The 27711-nt window shown below is 44.6% G+C and overlaps 1 protein-coding gene across 2 annotated transcripts in view; it reads right to left on the minus strand.

Moving 5' to 3' along the window:
* Positions 1-27711, minus strand: part of LOC118363927 (glutamate receptor 1-like) — a 245020-nt gene that overhangs the window by 139166 nt on the left and 78143 nt on the right. For both annotated transcript variants that reach the window (XM_052487970.1, XM_052487969.1), the window contains exon 4: positions 13478-13662. In XM_052487970.1, the coding sequence (XP_052343930.1) occupies positions 13478-13662 (185 nt within the window). The remainder of the gene's footprint in view (positions 1-13477; positions 13663-27711) is intronic.

A 27711-nucleotide genomic window follows, 5' to 3' on the forward strand; every position in this document is an offset into this window, starting at 1 on the left:
GTTACATGAAATGATAGGAGAATGTGCCCTAGTGGGCTAAACCGGCATGGCGGCTTGTTAGACAAAAGGGTAAGTGGGGGTCGACTAAGAAGTCACTACAGAGTGATAATTATAACAATTGAAATGCTATAATCCTTTGCACATGAACGCTCACTCATTCGGGAACAATTGCAATCAATATATATATTTACGCTCAGTGTGTCATCTTGATTGCTGATGAAAAGTTTGTTTCTTTTGTAGAATTGTCCGTCTCTCTCTCGGTTGTGGTTATAGTGGATTGTTCAGAGTGACATTCATTCGTTTCGTTATAGAATTGATGTTTCGGTGGTTGTCATTCTTCGCATTGAATAATACCGAATTCCTAGATGCAGACTAGTAATTAATATCAAAGACTTGTTCTTATTCTGTCGGTATCGATAGTCTAAGAGTTTAACCATATGGTATGGTTACAAGATTCAGCAATGGTCTACAACCTTTGTCTCCTCCTAATGGAGAAAAACATGGTCTGCGACCTTCAGCCATCTCGTAATTGAGGTAAGCTCGGTCTGCTGATCGAAAACCCGAGTGGGGGTTTAATTCGGAAGGCATAAAAGGGCTGTCCCAGGACGCCTGACCCTAACTGGGCTCAGGGGCGGTCCTCTGATTTAGTTATCTCCAATCCCCTTTTTGAGTTTTCCTCCATTAAACAGTCAAAAATAATATTACACACTTTTACAAACAGTATCATACTCACTGATTCATCTTATACAACAATTAGATGTAAACCTAATATCTGAGGCTATTATATAAACAGCGTTATGGTAATGTGGCCGCACCGTCGCCCATGAGCTTCCCCAAGTTGTGACAAACGGACCAGTTCGTAGCTGGATTCTTCACCGATCTTTTCTACTTTCTCCGGAACATGAAGTTTGTTCGTACCTCAAGTTCTGTGAGGTGGAAGAAATGATTTTGTGCTCCATGAAAATCTACTCTGCCTCTTATACTATGTGGCCATGTGGCAGGGTCTTCTCAGGAATTTACGACCTCTCTCTGGCCATAGCAGCCTAGTTGAAGGAGGCAAGGGGAGGCAGGGAGAGGGGGGTGGGGTTTGCTATACCCAAAGAGGCCAACGTCATGATAACAGTCATCTCAGATGTAATGTGTGAATTGCATTTTGAAATGGTAATACTTTGATGTTAAGGTGATTTTAGTTCAATGAACAAATTATCTGAGCTTTACGTGTATTGTATCGAAGCAATTGGAAAAAGTGTTAAGAGTTTTGAAAAATGTGCATTTTGATCATTGGTTGTGTCTTGAGTTTTAAAAAATGACATCAAGGTTCCCGAAATTAGTGCCAAATTGATTATAAAAACCTGTAAATAGTCATTACAATTTACCACAGATGAGAAACACATTGATTAAAAACATGGCACTAATTATATGCAGGCTGTACATTAGCTGACGTTAAAGCATTAAGCACATAACCACTGTCATGACTTTCCCTCCTCGGTGAGGATCAAAGAGAGCCCCCCCTCTCTCTCCCACCAGAGAAGGAAGAGGGGGGGTGGAGTGGGGGCGGTTCTAGGACTTTAACAACCGGTCGAAAACTTCCTCTCTCTCTGCACTGCAATATGGAGAAGCTAAAAATCCTTTGTGTGTAGAGATAGCCTCTGCCCCAAACTTTAACATCAAAGGGTTGGACATTGAATCATTATTTATTGTTTGGTGATATCATTAAAGACGTTATAATAGAAACATTTAAACTTTAAGAGCTTTCAAAATGTATTTGTGGGGAGAGAGGAGAGGTGATAGTGGGGAGAGAGGAGAGGAACTGGGGAGGAGAGGAGATGGACTGGGCAGGAGAGGAGATGGACTGGGCAGGAGAGCAGAGATAGTATTTGGTATTTGGTATTTTATTAGGATCCCCATTAGCCGTGGCAAAAGCAGAAGCTACTTTTCCTGGGGTCCACACAAAACATAATCCAGAATGACATATACAGAACATCAATAGACAAGAACAGCTCAAGGACATAACTACATACGTTTTTTTTAAAGGCACGCGTAGCCTACATATCAATGCATACACACAAACTATCAGGGTCCAATGGGGGAGAGGCGTTGCGCCGCAAGGTGTTGATTTATCTGTTTGTTTGAAACCAGGTTTGCTGTTTATTTGAACAATAAATCAAATCAAAGTTTATTTGTCACGTGCACCGAATTCAACAGGTGTAGGTAGACCTTACAGTGAAATGTTTACTTACAGGCTCTAAACAATAGTGTGACAAAGCTATTAGGTGAACAATAGGTAGATAAAGAAATAAAACAACAGTAAAAAGACAGACTATGTACAGTAGCGAGGCTATAAAAGTAGCAAATCAAAACAAATCAAATTTTATTTGTCACATACACATGGTTAGCAGATGTTAATGCGAGTGTAGCGAAATGCTTGTGCTTCTAGTTCCGACAATGCAGTGATAACCAACAAGTAATCTAACTAACAATTACAAAACTACTGTCTTATACACAGTCTAAGGGGATAAATGAATATGTACATAAAGATATATGAATGAGTGATGGTACAGAGCAGCATAGGCAAGATACAGTAGATGGTATCGAGTACAGTATATACATATGAGATGAGTATGTAAACAAAGTGGCATAGTTAAAGTGGCTAGTGATACATGTATTACATAAGGATGCAGTAGATGATATAGAGTACAGTATATACGTATGCATATGAGATTAATAATGTAGGGTATGTAACATTATATAAGGTACATTTACATTTACATTTAAGTCATTTAGCAGACGCTCTTATCCAGAGCGACTTACAAATTGGTGCATACACCTTAAGTGGCTAGTGATATATTTGACATAATTTCCCATCAATTCCCATTATTAAAGTGGCTGGAGTTGAGTCAGTGTCAGTGTCAGTGTGTTGGCAGCAGCCACTCAATGTTAGTGGTGGCTGTTTAACAGTCTGATGGCCTTGAGATAGAAGCTGTTTTTCAGTCTCTCGGTCCCAGCTTTGATGCACCTGTACTGACCTCGCCTTCTGGATGATAGCAGGGTGAACAGGCAGTGGCTCGGGTGGTTGTTGTCCTTGATGATCTTTATGGCCTTCCTGTAACATCGGGTGGTGTAGGTGTCCTGGAGGGCAGGTAGTTTGCCCCCGGTGATGCGTTGTGCAGACCTCACTACCCTCTGGAGAGCCTTACGGTTGTGGGCGGAACAGTTGCCGTACCAGGCGGTGATACAGCCCGATAGGATGCTCTCGATTGTGCATCTGTAGAAGTTTGTGAGTGCTTTTGGTGACAAGCCACATTTTTTCAGCCTCCTGAGGTTGAAGAGGCGTTGGTGCGCCTTCTTTTTCACGATGCTGTCTGTGTGAGTGGACCAATTCAGTTTGTCTGTGATGTGTATGCCGAGGAACTTAAAACTTGCTACCCTCTCCACTACTGTTCCATCGATGTGGATAGGGGGGTGTTCCCTCTGCTGTTTCCTGAAGTCCACAATCATCTCCTTAGTTTTGTTGACGTTGAGTGTGAGGTTATTTTCCTGACACCACACTCCGAGGGCCCTCACCTCCTCCCTGTAGGCTGTCTCGTCGTTGTTGGTAATCAAGCCTACCACTGTTGTGTCGTCCGCAAACTTGATGATTGAGTTGGAGGCGTGTGTGGCCACGCAGTCGTGGGTGAACAGGGAGTACAGGAGAGGGCTCAGAACGCACCCTTGTGGGGCCCCAGTGTTGAGGATCAGCGGGGTGGGGATGTTGTTGCCTACCCTCACCACCTGGGGGCGGCCCGTCAGGAAGTCCAGTACCCAGTTGCACAGGGCGGGGTCAAGACCCAGGGTCTCGAGCTTGATGACGAGCTTGGAGGGTACTATGGTGTTGAATGCCGAGCTGTAGTCGATGAACAGCATTCTCACATAGGTATTCCTCTTGTCCAGATGGGTTAGGGCAGTGTGCAGTGTGGTTGAGATTGCATCGTCTGTGGACCTATTTGGGCGGTAAGCAAATTGGAGTGGGTCTAGGGTGTCAGGTAGGGTGGAGGTGATATGGTCTTTGACTAGTCTCTCAAAGCACTTCATGATTACGGAAGTGAGTGCTACGGGGCGGTAGTCGTTTAGCTCAGTTACCTCAGCTTTCTTGGGAACAGGAACAATGGTGGCCCTCTTGAAGCATGTGGGAACAGCAGACTGGTATAGGGATTGATTGAATATGTCCGTAAACACACCGGCCAGCTGGTCTGCGCATGCTCTGAGGGCGCGGCTGGGGATTCCGTCTGGGCCTGCAGTCTTGCGAGGGTTAACACGTTTAAATGTCTTACTCACCTCGGCTGCAGTGAAGGAGAGTCCGCATGTTTTCGTTGCAGGCCGTGTCAGTGGCACTGTATTGTCCTCAAAGCGGGCAAAAAAGTTATTTAGTCTGCCTGGGAGCAAGACATCCTGGTCCGTGACTGGGATGGTAGCAAGGCTACATACAGACACTGGTTAGTCAGGCTGATTGAGGTAGTATGTACATGTAGATATGGTTAAAGTAACTATGCATATATATGATGTACAGAGAGTAGCAGTAGCGTAAAAGAGGGGTTGGCGGGTGGTGGGTGGTGGGACACAATACAGATAGCCCAGGTTAGCCAATGTGCGGGAGCACTGGTTGGTCTGCCCAATTGAGGTAGTATGTACATGAATGTATATTTAAAGTGACTATGCATATATGATAAACAGAGAGTAGCAGCAGTGTAAAAAGAGGGGTTGGGGAGCACACAATGCAAATAGTCCGGGTAGGCATTTGATTAACATATGAGATGGAAGGAGATGGAAGGAAGTTTCATGCAATATGGGCTCTATATAATACTGTCAGAGCTGTGTGCAAGTTGACGATGCAAACGATTTGGGATTTTCAATACATCAATGTTTTTTACAACAAAAGAAGAAGTGATGCAGTCAGTCTCTCCTCAACTCTTAGCCAAGAGAGACTGGCAGCATAGTATTTACATTAGCCCTCTGATTACAATTTAGAGCAAAACATGCCACTCTGTTCTGGGCCAGCTGCAGCTTAACTAGGTCTTTCCTTGCAGCACTGGACCACACGACTGGACAAGAATCAAGATTAGACAAAACTAGAGTCTGCAGAACTTGCTTTTTGGAGTGTGGTGCCAAAAAAGCACAGCATTCCTTTATTACGACCAGAACTTTCCCCATCTTTTACAACCATTGAATCTATATGTTTGGACCATGACACTTTACAATCTAAGGTAACGCCAAGTAATTTAGTCTCCTCAACTTGTTCAACAGCCACACCATTCATTACCAGATTCAGCTGAGGTCTAGCACTTAAGGAATGATTTGTACCAAATAAAACGCTCTTAGTTTTAGAGATGTTCAGGACCAGTTTACTACTAGCCACCCATTCCAAAACAGAATGCAACTTTTTGTTAAGGGTTTCAGTGACTTCATTAGCTGTGGTTGCTGATGCGTATATGGTTGAATCTTCAGCATACACACATGCTTTGTTTAATGCCAGTGGCAGGCCGTTGGTAAAATAGAAAAGAGTAGAGGGCCTTGAGATCTGCCCTGCAGTACACCAAACTTGACATGTTTGACATTAGAGAAGCTTCCATTAAAGAAAACTCTTTGAGTTATATTAGACAGATAGCTCTGAATCCACGCTATGGCAGATTTTGAAAAGCCATAGCACATACGTTTTTAAACAACAGGTTATGGTCAATAATATCAAAGGTGCAAAGTGCAGTACATGTTGAGGGCCCTTCTCTTGTTGAGGGCCACTCCGATAGGAGTGGCTACAGAGTCAGCTACCATCCTCAGTAGCTTCCATGTCAATGCCAGGAGGTTTGTCATGATCGATAACAATGCTTTCTCCACACAGTAACTTTACAAAACTCAAACTTGCAATGCTTTTCTTTCATTATTTGTTTTATTATGCATGAATACAATCGCTCACTGTTCGTTGTTGGCATTTCCTGCCTAAGTTTGCCCACTTTGCCAATGAAATAATCATTAAAATAATTGGCAACATCAAATGGTTTTGTGATGAATAAGCCATCTGATTCGATGAAAGATGGAGTTGAATGTGTCTTTCTGCCAATAATTTAATTTAAAGTACTTCAAAGCTTTTTCCATTATTCTTTATATCGTTGATCTTGGTTTTATAATAAACTTTATTATTCTTTTTGTTGAGTTTAGTCACATAATGTCTCAGTTTGCAGTAAGTAAGCCAGTCAGATGTGCAGCCAGACTTATTAGCCACTCCTTTAGCCCCATCTCTTTCAACCATATAGCTTTTCAATTCCTCATCAATCCATGGAGCCTTAACAGTTCTAACAGTCAGTTTCTTAACAGGTGTTTATCAATAATTAGAAGAAGCAATTTCATAAATTCATCAAGTGCAGTGTCTGGATGCTCCTCATTAATCACATGAGACCAACACATATCTTTAACATCATCCACATAAGAGTCACAGCAAAATCTTTTGTATGATCTCTTATATACTATTTTAGGCCCAGCTGTTGGAACTTTGGCTTTCCTGGATATAGCCACTATATTGTGATCCCTGCATCCAATGGGTACGGATACAGCTTTAGAACCATGTTCTACAGTATTAGTACAAATGTGATTGTACATGTGGATGATCTTGTTCCTGTAGTGTTTGTAAACACCCTGCTAGGTTGATTAATAACCTGAACCAGATTACAGGCACTGGTTACAGTGAGAAGCTTCCTCTTGAGCGGACAGCTTGATGAAAACCAGTCAATATTCAGGTCCCCAAGAAAGTAGACCTCTCTGTTTACATCACATACACTATCAATAATTTCACACATATTATTTAGATACTGACTGTTAGCACTTGGTGGCCTATAGCAACACCCCAAAAGAAAGTGAACCTGCAACCACAACACCTCAATAGCACGACATAAGATCTTCTCTAAGTATTACAGGGATATGGCTCTGAATATATATAGCAACACCTCCCCCATAAACATGTATGTCTCTTCTATAGATTGTATATCCTTGTATTGCAACTGATGTATCATCAAATTAATTATCTGAGTCTCATTGATAATATATGAATGATAATATATGAATGTTATCTGATGTTAGCAAGTTATTGATTTCATTAACCTTATTTCTAAGGCTACATATATTGAAATATTAATATGGGCTATTTTCAGCCCTTTCCTGGGTAGCTTAACAAAGATAGACATAATACTGAAAAGAGCAAATAAAGCAAGATAAAATAAATCTACATTCGGCAGTCCATTAATCAATTGGTGTGTGTGTGTGTGTGTGTGTGTGTGTGTGTGTGTGTGTGTGTGTGTGTGTGTGTGTGTGTGTGTGTGTGTGTGTGTGTGTGTGTGTGTGTTGCGTGGTTGAAGCTTGGCTCTCTCATCCCTTCTAGGCTTCTGGGTGGGAGGGTGGACAATGAGCCTGTCATAGCGGATGTAAGCAATGTCCCCACGCGCTCTGGCAGCTTACTTGGCTGGGATAAGTTCCTTCCTCTTCTGGTGCACAGCTTCAGGATAGTCCTTGTTGAGGAAGATATACGCTCCTCTCAAGTTCTTGGCTCTTTCCAGAAGAGCTACCTTGTCCTTGAACCTCAGGAACTTGACCACTATCGGCCTGGGCCTGTCACCTGGGCCGGTGGTGGGTTTCCCAGTCCTGTGGGCGTGCTCCACCTCAAACATCCTGTGGTCCATCTTCAATTCCTCAGACTCCGTCCAGATCTCATGTGGAAATTCTGCAATTCCGTCCACAACCATGTTGTTCCGTCTTGATTGTCCCTCGAGTCTGATTTATCTGTCATTGTTATCATGGAGTCACACACAGAACTGATGTCCTCTCTCAAAGACTAAAAGATTGCTGTCTTCTTGCCGTTCTCCTGTTTCAACTCATCGAGCTGACCCTGGGAGAACTACAAACTGTTCTTCAGGTCCTGGACCTCCTGTTTCAACTCATCGAGCTGACCCTGGGATAACTGCAAACTGTTCTTCAGGTCCTGGACCTCCTGTTTCAACTCATCGAGCTGACCCTGGGATAAGCTGACCCTGGGATAACTGCAAACTGTTCTTCAGGTCCTGGACCTCCTGTTTCAACTCATCGAGCTGACCCTGGGAGAACTGCAAACTGTTCTTCAGGTCCTGGACCTCCTGTTTCAACTCATCGAGCTGACCCTGGGAGAACTGCAAACTGTTCTTCAGGTCCTGGACCTCCTGTTTCAACTCATCGAGCTGACCCTGGGAGAACTGCAAACTGTTCTTCAGGTCCTGGACCTCCTGTTTCAACTCATCGAGCTGACCCTGGGATAACTGCAAACTGTTCTTCAGGTCCTGGACCTCTCTGGTTAAGTTGTCCATTCTTTTATTAGTAGAATCCACAAGTATTTGGACAAAACACTTGACAGCACTGTCCTCAATGATACTCCCGCTGGCTTTGGTCTTTGTCATGGTAGCTAGCAATGTAGGTTACGCTGTTATTCCTTGCAGTTCCAGACAGGGCAGGTCACAGGGAGGAGAGGATGGGGACTGGGAAGGAGAGGAAAGGGACTGGGGAGGAGAGTAGAGGGACTGGGGAGGAGAGTAGAGGGACTGGGGAGGAGAGTAGAGGGAGTGGGGAGGAGAGTAGAGGGAGTGGGGACGAGAGGAGAGGGAGTGGGGAGGAGAGGATAGGGAGTGGGGAGGAGAGGAGAGGGTGGAGAGGAGAGGAGAGATAGTGGGGAGGAGAGGAGGAGAGGGGGTGGAGAGGAGAGGGACTGGGGAGGAGAGGAGAGGAAGTGGGGAGGAGAGTAGAGGAGAGCTAGTGGGGAGGAGATGAGAGGGATTGTAGAGGGGTGGGAGTGGGGAGAAGAGGAGAGAGAGTGGGGAGAAGAGGAGAGGGATTGGAGAAAAGAGGGGCAGAGAGGAGAGGGATTGGAGAGGAGAAGTGGTGGGGTGGGGAGGAGAGGAGAGAGAGTGGGGAGGAGAGGAGGGAGAGGAGAGGAGAGGAGAGGAGAGGAGAGGAGAGGAGAGGGTGGGGTGGGGAGGAGAGGAGAGAGAGTGGGGAGGAGAGGAGAGAGAGTGGAAAGAAGAGGAGAGATAGTGGGGAGGAGAGGGAGTGAGGAGGAAAGGAGAGGAGAGAGAGAGTGGGGAGAAGAGGAGAGGGATTGGAGAAAAGAGGGGCAGAGGGGAGAGGGATTGGAGAGGAGAAGGGGTGGGGAGGAGAGGAGAGAGAGTGGAAAGAAGAGGAGAGATAGTGTGGAGGAGAGTGAGTGGGGAGGAAAGGAGGAGAGAGATTGAGAAGAGATGGACTGGGGAGGAGAGGGAGTGCGGAGGAGAGGGTAAGATATTTTAGCTGAGGTGAGGAGAAGAGAAGAGAGGAAAATATAAATTGTAGTGTAGACGGGATGGTTCTGTGTGGCTCAGTTGGTTGTGGATTTGCCAGGGTTGTGGGTTCGATTCCCACGGGGGACTGGTATAAAAATGTATGCACTTACTACTTACTATAAATCGCTTTGGATTATAGCATCTGCTAAATCACTAAAAATGATATCTATACAACTATAGAGTTCTATGAATTAATCCATTTGTGAAATTGTTAATTCGATAGGGACAGATAAACTGATAATTGTTTGATTCATAGATATGTACTGCTCCGGGTATACGTCTGAGGCTATAGAGGGGGTACTGTAACTGACAGATAGAGTGGAGGTTCTGTAACTGACATATAGAGTGGGGGTTCTGTTACTGACATATAGAGTGGGGGTTCTGTAACTGACAGATGGAGTGGGGGTTCTGTAACTGACATATAGAGTGGGGGTTCTGTTACTGACATATAGAGTGGGGGTTCTGTAACTGACAGATGGAGTGGGGGTTCTGTAACTGATCATGGAATTTACATGACCTCACACATTCCCAACCTATTTTCTTCCTCTGAGAGTCTCCCACACGTTCATATCCTGTTAGTGTGTGTGTGTGTGTGTGTGTGTGTGTGTGTGTGTGTGTGTGTGTGTGTGTGTGTGTGTGTGTGTGTGTGTGTGTGTGTGTGTGTGTGTGTGTGTGTGTGTGTGTGTGTGTGTGTGTGTGTGTGTGTGTGTGTGTATCAGGCTGGAAGGCATGGCAGACAGTTGCATTAGATATTAAGGGTGACCCTAGCACAAGGCATGTCCTGCAGCGCAATGTAGCCTCCGGCGAGGAGAGGCACGAGGCCTAGAGACACTGATACCCAAGACTGGGGAAAAATGATGGAGAGGCACGAGGCCTAGAGACACTGATACCCAAGACTGGGGAAAAATTATGGAGAGGCACGAGGCCTAGAGACACTGATACCCAAGACTGGGGCAAGATGATGGAGAGGCACGAGGCCTAGAGATACTGATACCCAAGACTGGGGAAAGATGATGGAGAGGCACGAGGCCTAGAGACACTGATACCCAAGACTGGGAAAAGTTGATGGAGAGGCACGAGGCCTAGAGACACTGATACCCAAGACTGGGGAAAGATGATGGAGAGGCACGAGGCCTAGAGACACTGATACCCAAGACTGGGGAAAGATGATGGAGAGGCACGAGGCCTAGAGACACTGATACCCAAGACTGGGGAAAGATGATGGAGAGGCACGAGGCCTAGAGACACTGATACCCAAGACTGGGGAAAGATGATGGAGAGGCACGAGGCCTAGAGACACTGATACCCAAGACTGGGGAAAGATGATGGAGAGGCACGAGGCCTAGAGACACTGATACCCAAGACTGGGGGAAGATGATGGAGAGGCACGAGGCCTAGAGACACTGATACCCAAGACTGGGGAAAGATGATGGAGAGGCACGAGGCCTGGAGACACTGATACCCAAGACTGGGGAAAGATGATGGAGAGGCACGAGGCCTGGAGACACTGATACCCAAGACTGGGGAAAGATGATGGAGAGGCACGAGGCCTGGAGACACTGATACCCAAGACTGGGGAAAGATGATGGAGAGGCACGAGGCCTGGAGACACTGATACCCAAGACACTGGGGAGCAACATCAGCACAATAACTGTTTGTCGGGAGCTTCATGAAATGGGTTTCTGTGGCCGAGCAGCCACTCACAAGTCTAAGACCACCATGTCAATGCCAAGTGTCGGCTGGAGTGGTGTAATGTTTGCCGCCATTGGAGCAGTGGAAACACGTTCTCTGTCGTGATGAATCATGCTACACTATCTCGCAGTCTGACAGACGAGTCTGGGTTTGGTGGATAACAGGAGAACGCTTGTCGAGCCATGCCTAATCGCCCAACATCGAGCCAGGCCTAATCGCCCAACATCGAGCCATTCATAATCGCCCAACATCGAGGCCAGGCATATTCGCCCAACATCAGTGCCGACCTCACTAATACTTGTGGCTGAATGGAAGCAAGTCCCCGCAGCAATGTTCCAACATCTAGTGGAAAGTCTTCCCAGAAGAGTGGAGGCTGTTATAGCAGCGAAGGGGGGACCAACTCCATATTAACACGCATGATTTTGGAATGATATGTTCATGCTAACATTTGGGTGTCTGCATACGTGTATGTGTCTGTGTGTGCACGTGTGGGTCCCTGTGCGTGTGTATAACAAACAGGCTGCTATAGAGCAGGGTGCAGACCTCTGTGATGGATGGAGTCTGTCTGAGCGGAGAACTGCGGTGGCTCAGCTGCTGTAAACTGGTGAGAAGTGATGCAACTACCTTAAGTGTGGACACCAGGTCATCAATAACACTCACACACACTCACACATCAGACACTGCCTTCACACAGCTAGAGCCAAGCGTTGGAAGAGAGAGAGGGGATAGAGGTCTCTGTTCTTTCTGTGTGTATCTGTGTGTGGGAGGGGGAAGGATGCATAAGTATGGGGGAGTGAGTGGGTTAGTGGTGCGTGTGTGTTTGTGTGTGTGCATGTATCATTAAGGGCATCCCTGTGTGTGTGTGTGTGTGTGTGTGTGTGTGTGTGTGTGTGTGTGTGTGTGTGTGTGTGTGTGTGTGTGTGTGTGTGTGTGTGTGTGTGTGTGTGTGTGTGTGTGTGTGTGTGTGTGTGTGTGTGTGTGTGTGTGTCATTAATTGCTATGCCGGGATAAGAGTGTTTCTCTTCAGCTCCAAATGTCAACCTAACCGTATCTATATCTCCTGTCTGTAATACACTGAGACTAATAAACTACACCGGACCACTGCCTGGGAGGATCATCTCTTCCACAGGTTGGCCTTTATTGTCAGGAATCATGCCCTGGAGGCAGCTCTACAAAGTAGTCACTCTGGCACAACCATAAAGTCATAAAGTCTGAAACCCTAACCTAACCCTTACCTTAACCCTAACCTGAACCACACTTCTAACCCTAATGCCTAACCTTAACCTTAAATAACAACCAAAAAGGTCATTTTTGTTGTTACACGTTTTTATGATATAGCCCATTTTGACTTTACAGCTGGCCTATCAAGCGGAAGATTCTTGACAATAAACATCAACCTGCCTCTTTTACCTTCTCTTCTATCTCTTGTTATTACTCTGTCTTTCTTTCTCCCCTCTTTTGCTGGCTATGTGGTATTTATTTAAATTATGTCACACGTGCAACAGAGCAATGCTTTTTTAAATGTCTGGATTTATTTTAATTCACAGAAAGCAAAATTACGATGGCACATATCAGGCCCACTTTTTTAATTCGCACAGCATTTTTATGTGAATCCAGTTCTGGCTGATCCAGATCTGTCAAAATTCTGGCTGACCCAGATCTGTCAAAGTTCATGGACCACTGCTTGCCCTTTTTGCCATTACTAGCCCATTTCTAGCCCAATACTAGCCCATTACTAGCCCATTACTAGCCCATTACTAGCCCAATACTAGCCCATTACTAGTCCATTACTAGCCCATTACTAGCCCATTTCTAGCCCAATACTAGCCCATTACTAGCCCATTACTAGCCCATTACTAGCCCATTACTAGCCCATTACTAGCCCAATACTAGCCCATTACTAGCCCATTACTAGCCCATTACTAGCCCATTACTAGCCCATTACTAGCCCATTACTAGCCCAATACTAGCGATGGAGATGACTGGCTCAATCTCTCAGTCTCTCATTACCTTTTTGAGGATGAGGTGAGTCTCTCAGTCTCTCGTTTCATTTTTGAGGACGTGGTGAGTCTCTCAGTCTCTCATTACATTTTTGAGGATGAGGTGAGTCTCTCAGTCTCTCGTTCCCTTTTTGAGGATGAGGTGAGTCTCTCAGTCTCTCATTATCGTTTTAAGGATGAGGTGAGTCTCTCATTACCTTTTTGAGGATGAGGTGAGTCTCTCAGTCTCTCGTTATCGTTTTGAGGATGAGGTGAGTCTCTCATTACCTTTTTGAGGATGAGGTGAGTCTCTCAGTCTCTCGTTACATTTTTGAGGATGAGGTGAGTCTCTCAGTCTCTCATTAACTTTTTGAGGATGAGGTGAGTCTCTCAGTCTCTCGTTATCGTTTTGAGGATGAGGTGGGTCTCTCATTCTCTTGTTACCTTTTTGAGGATGGATGTGAGTCTTTCGGTCTCACAGTCAATGATGATCTGTCCCTCCTTCCTCTTGTCCAGGTCTTGAAACACCTTGAGGAATGAGGCCTCCGTCATGGTCTCTACGTTGACAGACGTCACCAGCCAGCTCCGCTCAGCAGCCGTGTCCAGGACCTTCTGCAGCACAGACAGGCCTACAAGTTGGGGCAAAAGTCAGAGGTCAGGGGTTAGAGGTGAACTATGGCTGTGTTCCAAAATCATATTCCCAAAATGCCCTGGACTGGACTATCCATCAGTAATACATCTGTCATGCTAACATACAGTAGGACTATCCATCAGTAACACATCTGTCATGCTAACATACAGTAGGACTATCCATCAGTAATACATCTGTCATGCTAACATACAGTAGGACTATCCATCAGTAATACATCTGTCATGCTAACATACAGTAGGACTATCCATCAGTAATACATCTGTCATGCTAACATACAGTAGGACTATCCATCCATCAGTACATACAGTAGGACTATCCATGTCATGTCATGCTAACATACAGTAGGACTATCCATCAGTAATACATCTGTCATGCTAACATACAGTAGGACTATCCATCAGTAATACATCTGTCATGCTAACATACAGTAGGACTATCCATCAGTAATACATCTGTCATGCTAACATACAGTAGGACTATCCATCAGTAATACATCTGTCATGCTAACATACAGTAGGACTATCCATCAGTAATACATCTGTCATGCTAACATACAGTAGACTATCCATCAGTAATACATCTGTCATGCTAACATACAGTAGACTATCCATCAGTAATACATCTGTCATGCTAACATACAGTAGGACTATCCATCAGTAATACATCTGTCATGCTAACATACAGTAGGACTATCCATCAGTAATACATCTGTCATGCTAACATACAGTAGGACTATCCATCAGTAATACATCTGTCATGCTAACATACAGTAGGACTATCCATCAGTAATACATCTGTCATGCTAACATACAGTAGGACTATCCATCAGTAATACATCTGTCATGTCATGCTAACATACAGGTACAGGACTATCCATCAGTAATCCACATCTGTCATGCTAACATACAGTAGGACTATCCATCATGTAATACAGTAGGATTATCCTGTCATGCTAACATACATCCTGTAGGACTATCCATCAGTAATACATCTGTCATGCAGAGTAATTCTCAGTTGTCTCATGGGAACAGTAGGACTATCCATCAGTAATACGTTCCGTTTGTTGTTTGTAATATTTATAAGTTATCTGTCATGAACTAACATACAGTAGGACTATCCATCAGTAATACATCTGTCATGCTAACATACAGTAGGACTATCCATCAGTAATACATCTGTCATGCTAACATACAGTAGGACTATCCATCAGTAATACATCTGTCATGCTAACATACAGTAGGACTATCCATCAGTAATACATCTGTCATGCTAACATACAGTAGGACTATCCATCAGTAATACATCTGTCATGCTAACATACAGTAGGACTATCCATCAGTAATACATCTGTCATGCTAACATACAGTAGGACTATCCATCAGTAATACATCTGTCATGCTAACATACAGTAGGACTATCCATCAGTAATACATCTGTCATGCTAACATACAGTAGGACTATCCATCAGTAATACATCTGTCATGCTAACATACAGTAGGACTATCCATCAGTAATACATCTGTCATGCTAACATACAGTAGGATCTCATCTAACATACAGTAGACTATCCATCAGTAATACATCTGTCATGCTAACATACAGTAGGACTATCCATCAGTAATACATCTGTCATGCTAACATACAGTAGGACTATCCATCAGTAATACATCTGTCATGCTAACATACAGTAGGACTATCCATCAGTAATACATCTGTCATGCTAACATACAGTAGGACTATCCATCAGTAATACATCTGTCATGCTAACATACAGTAGGACTATCCATCAGTAATACATCTGTCATGCTAACATACAGTAGGACTATCCATCAGTAATACATCTGTCATGCTAACATACAGTAGGACTATCCATCAGTAATACATCTGTCATGCTAACATACAGTAGGACTATCCATCAGTAATACATCTGTCATGCTAACATACAGTAGGACTATCCATCAGTAATACATCTGTCATGCTAACATACAGTAGGACTATCCATCAGTAATACATCTGTCATGCTAACATACAGTAGGACTATCCATCAGTAATACATCTGTCATGCTAACATACAGTAGGACTATCCATCAGTAATACATCTGTCATGCTAACATACAGTAGGACTATCCATCAGTAATACATCTGTCATGCTCTAACATATTTATACAGTAGGACTATCCATCAGTTAATACATCTGTCATGCTAACATACAGTGCAGGACGAACGACGTTACATATCCATCAGTAACACATCTGTCATGCTAACATACAGTAGGACTATCCATCAGTAATCATCTAACATACAGTAGGACTATCCATCCATCTGTCATGCTAACATACAGTAGGACTATCCATCAGTAATACATCATGCTAACATACAGTAGGACTATCCATCAGTAATACATCTGTAATGCTAACATACAGTAGGACTATCCATCAGTAGTACATCTGTCATGCTAACATACAGTAGGACTATCCATCAGTAATACATCTGTCATGCTAACATACAGTAGGACTATCCATCAGTAATACATCTGTCATGCTAACATACAGTAGGACTATCCATCAGTAATACATCTGTAATGCTAACATACAGTAGGACTATCCATCAGTAACACATCTGTCATGCTAACATACAGTAGGACTATCCATCAGTAATACATCTGTCATGCTGTGCTAACATACAGTAGGACTATCCATCAGTAATACATCTGTCATGCTAACATACAGTAGGACTATCCATCAGTAAAACATCTGTCATGCTAACATACAGTAGGACTATCCATCAGTAATACATCTGACTATCCATCAGTAATACATCTGTCATCATGACTATCCATCAGTAATACATCTAACATACAGTAGGACTATCCATCAGTATTACATCTGTCATGCTAACATACAGTAGGATTATCCATCAGTAATACATCTGTCATGCTAACATACAGTAGGACTATCCATCAGTAATACATCTGTCATGCTAACATAGGACTATCCATCAGTAATACATCTGTCATGCTAACATACAGTAGGACTATCCATCAGTAATACATCTGTCATGCTAACATACAGTAGGACTATCCATCAGTAATACATCTGTCATGCTAACATACAGTAGGACTATCCATCAGTAATACATCTGTCATGCTAACATACAGTAGGACTATCCATCAGTAATACATCTGTCATGCTGTGCTAACAGGACTATCCATCAGTAATACAGTCATGCTAACATACAGTACTATCCATCAGTAATACATCTGTCATCTAACATACAGTGGGACTATCCATCAGTAATACATCTGTCATGCTAACATACAGGGACTATCCATCAGTACATCTGTCATGCTAACATACAGTAGGACTATCCATCAGTAATACATCTGTCATGCTAACATACAGTAGGACTATCCATCAGTAATACATCTGTCATGCTAACATACAGTAGGACTATCCATCAGTAATACATCTGTCATGCTAACATACAGTAGGACTATCCATCAGTAATACATCTGTCATGCTAACATACAGTAGGACTATCCATCATACGACTTTCTGACAGCACAGCAGTGTAATATATGATTACCGTCTCCAGTGGGATAGTTCATTATGATGACTGGGATGCCATGTACAGGTATGATGTTACAGCACTCGTTGCTACTCTGAATAATCCCTCCACACACACACACACACAAACACATACTCACACACACACACACACACACACACACACACACCACACACACACACACACACACACACCACACACACACACACACACACACACACACACACACACACACACACACACACACACACACACACACACACACAGACACAGACACCACACCACACACACACACACACACACACACACACCACACACACACACACACACACACACACACACACACACACACACACACACACACACACACACACACACACACACACACACACACACACACACACACACACGTGCACACACACACACACACACACACACACCACACACACACACACCACACACACAACACACACACACAGGGCCGGCCCCAGGCATAAGCTTTTATTGTTTTAGGAACTCAGACGGGGTCTCAGCTTACTATTGAGAGTAAGAATTGTAGAATACACCAGGTACAATTTCAAAATGTGTTTGTGCATCAGCAGTTTTTCTCTTGTTATGTCAGTCACTGACAGTCACTCAATTAGCCATGTCAGCTAACATTTATTAGATTAGTCAATTCGTCTAGCCAGCTATCTAAACTTATAGTAATCATGCCCGAATACTAACCGGGCACGCAGTACACATGCCCAGGGGCCCTGACGTCCAGAGGGTCCTTATTGATTTTGTTCGTAATTCTCACTCAGATATCATATTAACATGGTATAAGTCATTAAGAAATGTGTAGAATTGCAGAAAAGTATGTGTAAAACTAAAACAATAGCAAAATTAGTAGAAATGTGTTATAAATATGCAACATTTTCTCTACGGCCCATGGCAAAATGTGTAGAATTGCAGGAAATGAAAACTTTTCTCTCCGTCGTCAAGAGCCACTAAATGTTTTGCCCCGAGGTGGGGGCCCCACAACTAAAGCTCAAGGCTCAAGGCTAGGGCTGGCCCTGCACACACACGCACACACCCAGACATCCACGCAAATGTACACAGACCCTCAGAGGCACCAATTACACCCAGGCCACTCCATTAAGCTGTCCCCATAGGCTAAAAGCATCTAAAGCATCATGGGAGAACAGGCTAGGGAGCATCATGGGGGAACAGGCTAGGGAGCATCATGGGGGAACAGGCTAGGGAGCATCATGGGGGAACAGGCTAGGGAGCATCATGGGGGAACAGGCTAGGGAGCATCATGGGGGAACAGGCTAGGGAGCATCATGGGAGAACAGGCTCATGGGGAACAGGCAAGGAGCATCATGGGAGAACAGGCTAGGGAGCATCATGGGGAACAGGCTAGGGAGCATCATGGGAGAACAGGCTAGGGAGCATCATGGGGGAACAGGCTAGGGAGCATCATGGGGAACAGGCTAGGGAGCATCATGGGGGAACAGGCTAGGGAGCATCATGGGGAACAGGCTAGGGAGCATCATGGGAGAACAGGCTAGGGGAGCATCATGGGGGAACAGGCTAGGGAGCATCATGGGGAACAGGCTAGGGAGCATCATGGGGAACAGGCTAGGGAGCATCATGGGGAACAGGCTAGGGAGCATCATGGGAGAACAGGCTAGGGAGCATCATGGGGGAACAGGCTAGGGAGCATCATGGGAGAACAGGCTAGGGAGCATCATGGGGAACAGGCTAGGGAGCATCATGGGGGAACAGGCTAGGGAGCATCATGGGGGAACAGGCTAGGGAGCATCATGGGGTAACAGGCTAGGGAGCATCATGGGGAACAGGCTAGGGAGCATCATGGGAGAACAGGCTAGGGAGCATCATGGGAGAACAGGCTAGGGAGCATCATGGGGGAACAGGCTAGGGAGCATCATGGGGGAACAGGCTAGGGAGCATCATGGGAGAACAGGCTAGGGAGCATCATGGGGGAACAGGCTAGGGAGCATCATGGGAGAACAGGCTAGGGAGCATCATGGGGGAACAGGCTAGGGAGCATCATGGGGGAACAGGCTAGGGAGCATCATGGGAGAACAGGCTAGGGAGCATCATGGGGGAACAGGCTAGGGAGCATCATGGGAGAACAGGCTAGGGAGCATCATGGGAGAACAGGCTAGGGAGCATCATGGGAGAACAGGCTAGGGAGCATCATGGGAGAACAGGCTAGGGAGCATCATGGGGGAACAGGCTAGGGAGCATCATGGGAGAACAGGCTAGGGAGCATCATGGGGGAACAGGCTAGGGAGCATCATGGGAGAACAGGCTAGGGAGCATCATGGGGGAACAGGCTAGGGAGCATCATGGGGGAACAGGCTAGGGAGCATCATGGGGGAACAGGCTAGAGAGCATCATCATCACAGTATCATGTTAGACTAAAATCAGAATCCTCCTGGGAGGGGAGAGACAGTTGTTCCAGGATGTAAACAAATATTTTACATGCAGCAGAGCGGCGGCCATTACTGAAGCAAATACTGAATTACACCAATTACATTATAAGCTAAGCTAATATTCCACCCAGCCAATCACAATTACACTAGAGAGAATAATCAGAAATTGCATTTTTGTATGCAACCTCTGTTCTTGGTGAGAATGTCTGATACATACATATGACCCTCTTTACATATTTCACGTGCCATATTTGCAGCAGGGTTGTTGGTGTGTCTAACTAGTCAGAGTTATGGTGAAAGGTGATAGATGTCTGGCTGTCTAACTAGTCAGAGTTATGGTGAAAGGTGATAGATGTCTGGCTGTCTAACTAGTCAGAGTTATGGTGAAAGGTGATAGATGTCTGGCTGTCTAACTAGTCAGAGTTATGGTGAAAGGTGATAGATGTCTGGCTGACTAACTAGTCAGAGTTATGGTGAAAGGTGATAGATGTCTGGCTGACTAACTAGTCAGAGTTATGGTGAAAGGTGATAGATGTCTGGCTGTCTAACTAGTCAGAGTTATGGTGAAAGGTGATAGATGTCTGGCTGTCTAACTAGTCAGAGTTATGGTGAAAGGTGATAGATGTCTGGCTGACTAACTAGTCAGAGTTATGGTGAAAGGTGATAGATGTCTGGCTGTCTAACTAGTCAGAGTTATGGTGAAAGGTGATAGATGTCTGGCTGACTAACTAGTCAGAGTTATGGTGAAAGGTGATAGATGTCTGGCTGTCTAACTAGTCAGAGTTATGGTGAAAGGTGATGTCTAACTAGTCAGAGTTATGGTGAAAGGTGATAGATGTCTGGCTGACTAACTAGTCAGAGTTATGGTGAAAGGTGATAGATGTCTGGCTGTCTAACTAGTCAGAGTTATGGTGAAAGGTGATAGATGTCTGGCTGACAAACTAGTCAGAGTTATGGTGAAAGGTGATAGATGTCTGGCTGTCTAACTAGTCAGAGTTATGGTGAAAGGTGATAGATGTCTGGCTGACTAACTAGGCAGAGTTATGGTGAAAGGTGATAGATGTCTGGCTGACTAACTAGTTAGAGTTACGGTGAAAGGTGATAGATGTCTGGCTGACTAACTAGTCAGAGTTATGGTGAAAGGTGATAGATGTCTGGCTGACTAACTAGGCAGAGTTATGGTGAAAGGTGATAGTTGTCTGGCTGTATAACTAGTCAGAGTTATGGTGAAAGGTAATAGTTGTCTGGCTCAATTGGATGGTTTAGAGGACAGGTTGAGAAGCGGTTTTAAGGGGGTTTGTGACACTTGATATCTCAAGTTGGATGTCGGCCAACCACCTCAAGCTCAACTTCGACAAGACGGAGCTTCTCTTCCTCCCGGGGAAGGTCTGCCCACTCAACGATATCTCCATCATGGTTGACAACTCCACAGTGTCTCCCTCCCAGAGTGCATGCTCCACAGCATCTGCAACTCACGGTTGGCTAGGCTCCCCGCTTGTGCCATCAAACCCCTGCAGAACGCTGGAGCCCACCTGGTTTTCTCATGTCACCCTGCTCCTCCACACACTCCACTGGCTTATAGTCAAAGCTCACATCTACTACAAGACCATGGTGCTTACAAGAGGAACTGCCCATCCCTACCCCAACCCGAGCACTCCGTTGTAACACCTCAGGTCTCTTGGCCCTCCCACCCCAACGGAAGGGCAGCTCCCGCTCAGCCTAGTCCAAGCTCTTCTCTGTCCCAGCACCCCAATGGGAAAGCAGCTCCCGCTCAGCCCAGTCCAAGCTCTTCTCTGTCCCAGCACCCCAATGGGAAAGCAGCTCCCGCTCAGCCCAGTCCAAGGTCTTCTCTGTCCCAGCAGCCCAATGGGAAAGCAGCTCCCACTCAGCCCAGTCCAAGCTCTTTTCTGTCCCAGCACCCCAATGGGAAAGCAGCTCCCGCTCAGCCCAGTCCAAGCTCTTTTCTGTCCCAGCACCCCAATGGGAAAGCAGCTCCCGCTCAGCCCAGTCCAAGCTCTTCTCTGTCCCAGCACCCCAATGGGAAAGCAGCTCCCGCTCAGCCCAGTCCAAGCTCTTCTCTGTCCCAGCACCCCAATGGGAAAGCAGCTCCCGCTCAGCCCAGTCCAAGCTCTTCTCTGTCCCTGCACCCCAATGGGAAAGCAGCTTCCCCCTGAAGCTAGAACAGCAGAGTCCCTGCCCATCTTCTGGAAACATCTGAAACCCTACCTCTTCAAACAGTACCTTAAATAATCCCCCTCCTCGCCTGAACCAGCACTTGCACTTGACCCCCCTCCCCCTCCCCTTTCTAGCTCTGACTCCACTGATAGCTACTTTATTCAGGAAAAATGTACTTAGTATGACTGAGATATGTGGTTGTCCCACCTAGTTCTCTTCAGATCAATGCACTAACTGTAAGTAGCTCTGGATAAGTGTCTGCTAAATGACTAAAATGTCATTCCAATTTACGACAGACAGATGCTGCCTTGATCCACCGATCTACACTATTCATGGTGCCTGTCTTGTCTTTATGTCAGGGTCGATACCTACATGACAACTGGAGATTCGTAGCAACTTGACTACGGCTGAAATGGATGAATATAAATCACAAAATCTGAACGAAAAACTAAGAAGTAGAGGGATAGTGTGGCTTTTGTTCAGTGGGCTAATACAGTCCTATTGTGTTCAGAAGACCTGGTTTCAAACCCAGCAGTCAAGTCACAAACTATTGATTGCTATGTACAGCAGAAAACACAACATTTTGATGCTCAACTTTCTGTTGGAATCTGGCCCTCATAAGAACTAACTTGACTAACACATGGAGGTACCGACACGTGGGAGAAGAGAGCAGGGGGAGCAAGAGAGAGAGAGCAGATCGAGAGAGAGCAGGGGGAGAGAGAGCAGAGAGAGAGCAGGGGGAGAGAGCAAGAGAGTGAGAGAGAGGAGAGAGCAGGGAGAGAGCAGGGGGAGAGTGCAAGAGAGTGAGAGAGAGGATAGAGCAGGGAGAGCAAGAGAGAGATTGCAGATCGAGAGAGAGCAGGGGGAGAGAGAGCAGAGAGAGAGCAGGGGGAGAGAGCAAGAGAGAGAGAGAGCAGAGAGAGAGCAGGGGGAGAGAGCAAGAGAGTGAGAGAGAGGAGAGAGCAAGAGAGTGCGAGAGAGGGGAGAGAGAGAGAGTGAGAGCGAGGGGGAGAGAATCTAAACTTTTTTTTGAAGGACCATTTTGTAAATATCATTTATGAGGGTTTCAACGGTCATTTACATTTCTTTAGTTACCGACAGTTGCTTAATAGCACATCTACACAGGTGTTATCGTGGGTGAATTAATAGCACATCTACACAGGTGTTATCGTGGGTGAATTAATAGCACATCTACACAGGTGTTATCGTGGGTGAATTAATAGCACATCTACACAGGTGTTATCGTGGGTGAATTAATAGCACATCTACACAGGTGTTATCGTGGGTGAATTAATAGCACATCTACACAGGTGTTATCGTGGGTGAGTTAATAGCACATCTACACAGGTGTTATCGTGGGTGAATTAATAGCACATCTACACAGGTGTTATCGTGGGTGAATTAATAGCACATCTACACAGGTGTTATCGTGGGTGAAAATATTATTAAAATCCCTGCGACTGCAAGAAAATGGCAAAACTCAGAGAGATGTATCCCTGCTTTTACCCGTGTTGCGTCCCCATTCCCTTTATTGTGCACTACTTTAGGAAATAGGGTGCCATTTGGGACGCAGACATCTCTCCAGTTAAAGCACTTAAAAAGTCTTATTTGTAAATAGAAGTTGTAAATGTATGAGACCATAAAGCTTTTTGGGCTGTGTAGACAGATGGTAATATGAAATAAACAAAGAGTATTTTTGAATGCCAAGGTGCTGAAATGTGAGCAACAGGAAAACCTGCAAGAACACACAGAATGTACAGGTATACATAAATGTATGGCAACGTAAGTCTCTCCCCCAGGCATTCAACTTTAATCCACATCCAGCCCTACATACCAATGGATGGAGAATCTCCCAATCAGCACACCAAGGAGGCAGAGCCCTTCTGGGGACTAAACACAGACTGCTTTCATCTACACTGACAAAGATGCCTGTCTGCATATCTCTATTTAGCCCTGTGATAAGGAACAAAGTGCCATCTACAACCACCTGAAGACCTGCAGGCACACAGACACATACACACACACCCTACCAGAAGAAACACACACACTGTAATCGCGCAAACACATGTTTTTCTTATAGGCTTAAAATAACCCTTTGGACACACAGCTGGAGAATAGTATCCAGGCAACAGCAGGCAATGTAGGTGATGATATGGATTCCAGAACCCTCAATTGAGCAATTCCACATACATACACGCCACACATGCACATACACAAACCCACACAACAACATACAAACAGCAGGGTTAATCACACATACAAACACACAAAGCCACTCAACAACATACAAACAGCAGGGTTAGTCACACATACAAACACACAAACCCACACAACAACATACAAACAGCAGGGTTAATCACACATACAAACAGCAGGGTTAGTCACACATACAAACACACAAACCCACACAACAACATACAAACAGCAGGGTTAGTCACACATACAAACAGCAGGGTTAGTCACACATACAAACACACAAACCCACACAACAACATACAAACAGCAGGGTTAGTCACACATACACACACACAAACCCACATAACAACATACAAACAGCAGGGTTAGTCACACATACAAACACACACAAACCCACATAACAACATACAAACAGCAGGGTTAGTCACACATACAAACACACAAACCCACACAACAACATACAAACAGCAGGGTTAGTCACACATACACACACACAAAACCCAACATACAAAACAACATACAAACAGCAGGGTTAATCACACATACAAACACACAAACACACAAACATACAAACACAGGGTTAACAACATACACACAGCAGGGTTAGTCACACATACAAACACACAAACCCACACAACAACATACAAACAGCAGGGTTAGTCACACATACACACACACAAACCCACACAACAACATACAAACAGCAGGGTTAGTCACACATACAAACACACAAACCCACACAACAACATACAAACAGCAGGGTTAGTCACACATACAAACACACAAACCCACACAACAACATACAAACAGCAGGGTTAGTCACACATACAAACAGCAGGGTTAATCACACATACAAACACACAAACCCACACAACAACATACAAACAGCAGGGTTAGTCACACATACACACACACAAACCCACACAACAACATACAAACAGCAGGGTTAGTCACACATACACACACACAAACCCACACAACAACATACAAACAGCAGGGTTAGTCACACATACAAACACAGGGTTAACACAAACCCACAAACAACAACATACAAACAGCAGGGTTAGTCACACATACAAACACACAAACCCACACAACAACATACAAACAGCAGGGTTAATCACACATAGTCACACATACAAACACACAAACCCACACAACAACATACAAACAGCAGGGTTAGTCACACATACACACACACAAACCCACACAACAACATACAAACAGCAGGGTTAGTCACACATACAAACACACAAACCCACACAACAACATACAAACAGCAGGGTTAGTCACACATACAAACACACAAACCCACACAACAACATACAAACAGCAGGGTTAATCACACATACACACACACAAACCCACATAACAACATACAAACAGCAGGGTTAATCACACATACAAACACACAAACCCACACAACAACATACAAACAGCAGGGTTAGTCACACATACACACACACAAACCCACACAACAACATACAAACAGCAGGGTTAGTCACACATACAAACACACAAACCCACACAACAACATACAAACAGCAGGGTTAATCACACATACAAACAGCAGGGTTAGTCACACATACAAACACACAAACCCACACAACAACATACAAACAGCAGGGTTAGTCACACATACACACACACAAACCCACACAACAACATACAAACAGCAGGGTTAATCACACATACAAACAGCAGGGTTAGTCACACATACAAACACACAAACCCACACAACAACATACAAACAGCAGGGTTAATCACACATACAAACAGCAGGGTTAGTCACACATACAAACACACAAACCCACACAACAACATACAAACAGCAGGGTTAGTCACACATACAAACACACAAACCCACACAACAACATACAAACAGCAGGGTTAATCACACATACAAACAGCAGGGTTAGTCACACATACAAACAGCAGGGTTAATCACACATACAAACACACAAACCCACACAACAACATACAAACAGCAGGGTTAGTCACACATACAACACACAAACCCACACAACAACATACAAACAGCAGGGTTAGTCACACATACAAACACACAAACCCACACAACAACATACAAACAGCAGGGTTAATCACACATACAAACAGCAGGGTTAGTCACACATACAAACACACAAACCCACACAACAACATACAAACAGCAGGGTTAGTCACACATACAAACACACAAACCCACACAACAACATACAAACAGCAGGGTTAGTCACACATACAAACACACAAACCCACACAACAACATACAAACAGCAGGGTTAGTCACACATACAAACACACAAACCCACACAACAACATACAAACAGCAGGGTTAATCACACATACAAACAGCAGGGTTAGTCACACATACAAACACACAAACCCACACAACAACATACAAACAGCAGGGTTAGTCACACATACAAACACACAAACCCACACAACAACATACAAACAGCAGGGTTAATCACACATACAAACAGCAGGGTTAGTCACACATACAAACAGCAGGGTTAGTCACACATACAAACACACAAACCCACACAACAACATACAAACAGCAGGGTTAGTCACACATACAAACACACAAACCCACACAACAACATACAAACAGCAGGGTTAATCACACATACAAACAGCAGGGTTAGTCACACATACAAACACACAAACCCACACAACAACATACAAACAGCAGGGTTAGTCACACATACAAACACACAAACCCACACAACAACATACAAACAGCAGGGTTAGTCACACATACAAACACACAAACCCACACAACAACATACAAACAGCAGGGTTAGTCACACATACAAACAGCAGGGTTAGTCACACATACAAACACACAAACCCACACAACAAATACAAACAGCAGGGTTAGTCACACATACAAACACACAAACCCACACAACAACATACAAACAGCAGGGTTAATCACACATACAAACAGCAGGGTTAATCACACATACAAACACAGGGTTACACAAACAAACAGCAGGGTTAATCAACATACAAACAGCAGGGTTAGTCACACATACAAACACACAAACCCACACAACAACATACAAACAGCAGGGTTAATCACACATACAAACAGCAGAGTTAGTCACACATACAAACAGCAGGGTTAGTCACACATACAAACAGCAGGGTTAGTCAACAACATACAAACAGCAGGGTTAATCACACATACAAACAGCAGGGTTAATCACACATACAAACAGCAGGGTTAGTCACACATACAAACAGCAGGGTTAATCACACATACAAACAGCAGGGTTAGTCAACATACAAACAGCAGGGTTAATCACACATACAAACAGCAGGGTTAGTCACACATACAAACAGCAGGGTTAATCACACATACAAACAGCAGGGTTAATCACACATACAAACAGCAGGGTTAGTCACACATACAAACAGCAGGGTTAGTCACACATACAAACACACAAACCCACACAACAACATACAAACAGCAGGGTTAATCACACATACAAACAGCAGGGTTAATCACACATACAAACAGCAGGGTTAGTCACACATACAAACAGCAGGGTTAATCACACATACAAACAGCAGGGTTAGTCACACATACAAACACACAAACCCACACAACAACATACAAACAGCAGGGTTAG

The sequence above is a fragment of the Oncorhynchus keta genome, chromosome 30, assembly GCF_023373465.1.
Source record: "Oncorhynchus keta strain PuntledgeMale-10-30-2019 chromosome 30, Oket_V2, whole genome shotgun sequence".
NCBI classification, from domain to species: Eukaryota; Metazoa; Chordata; class Actinopteri; order Salmoniformes; family Salmonidae; genus Oncorhynchus; species Oncorhynchus keta.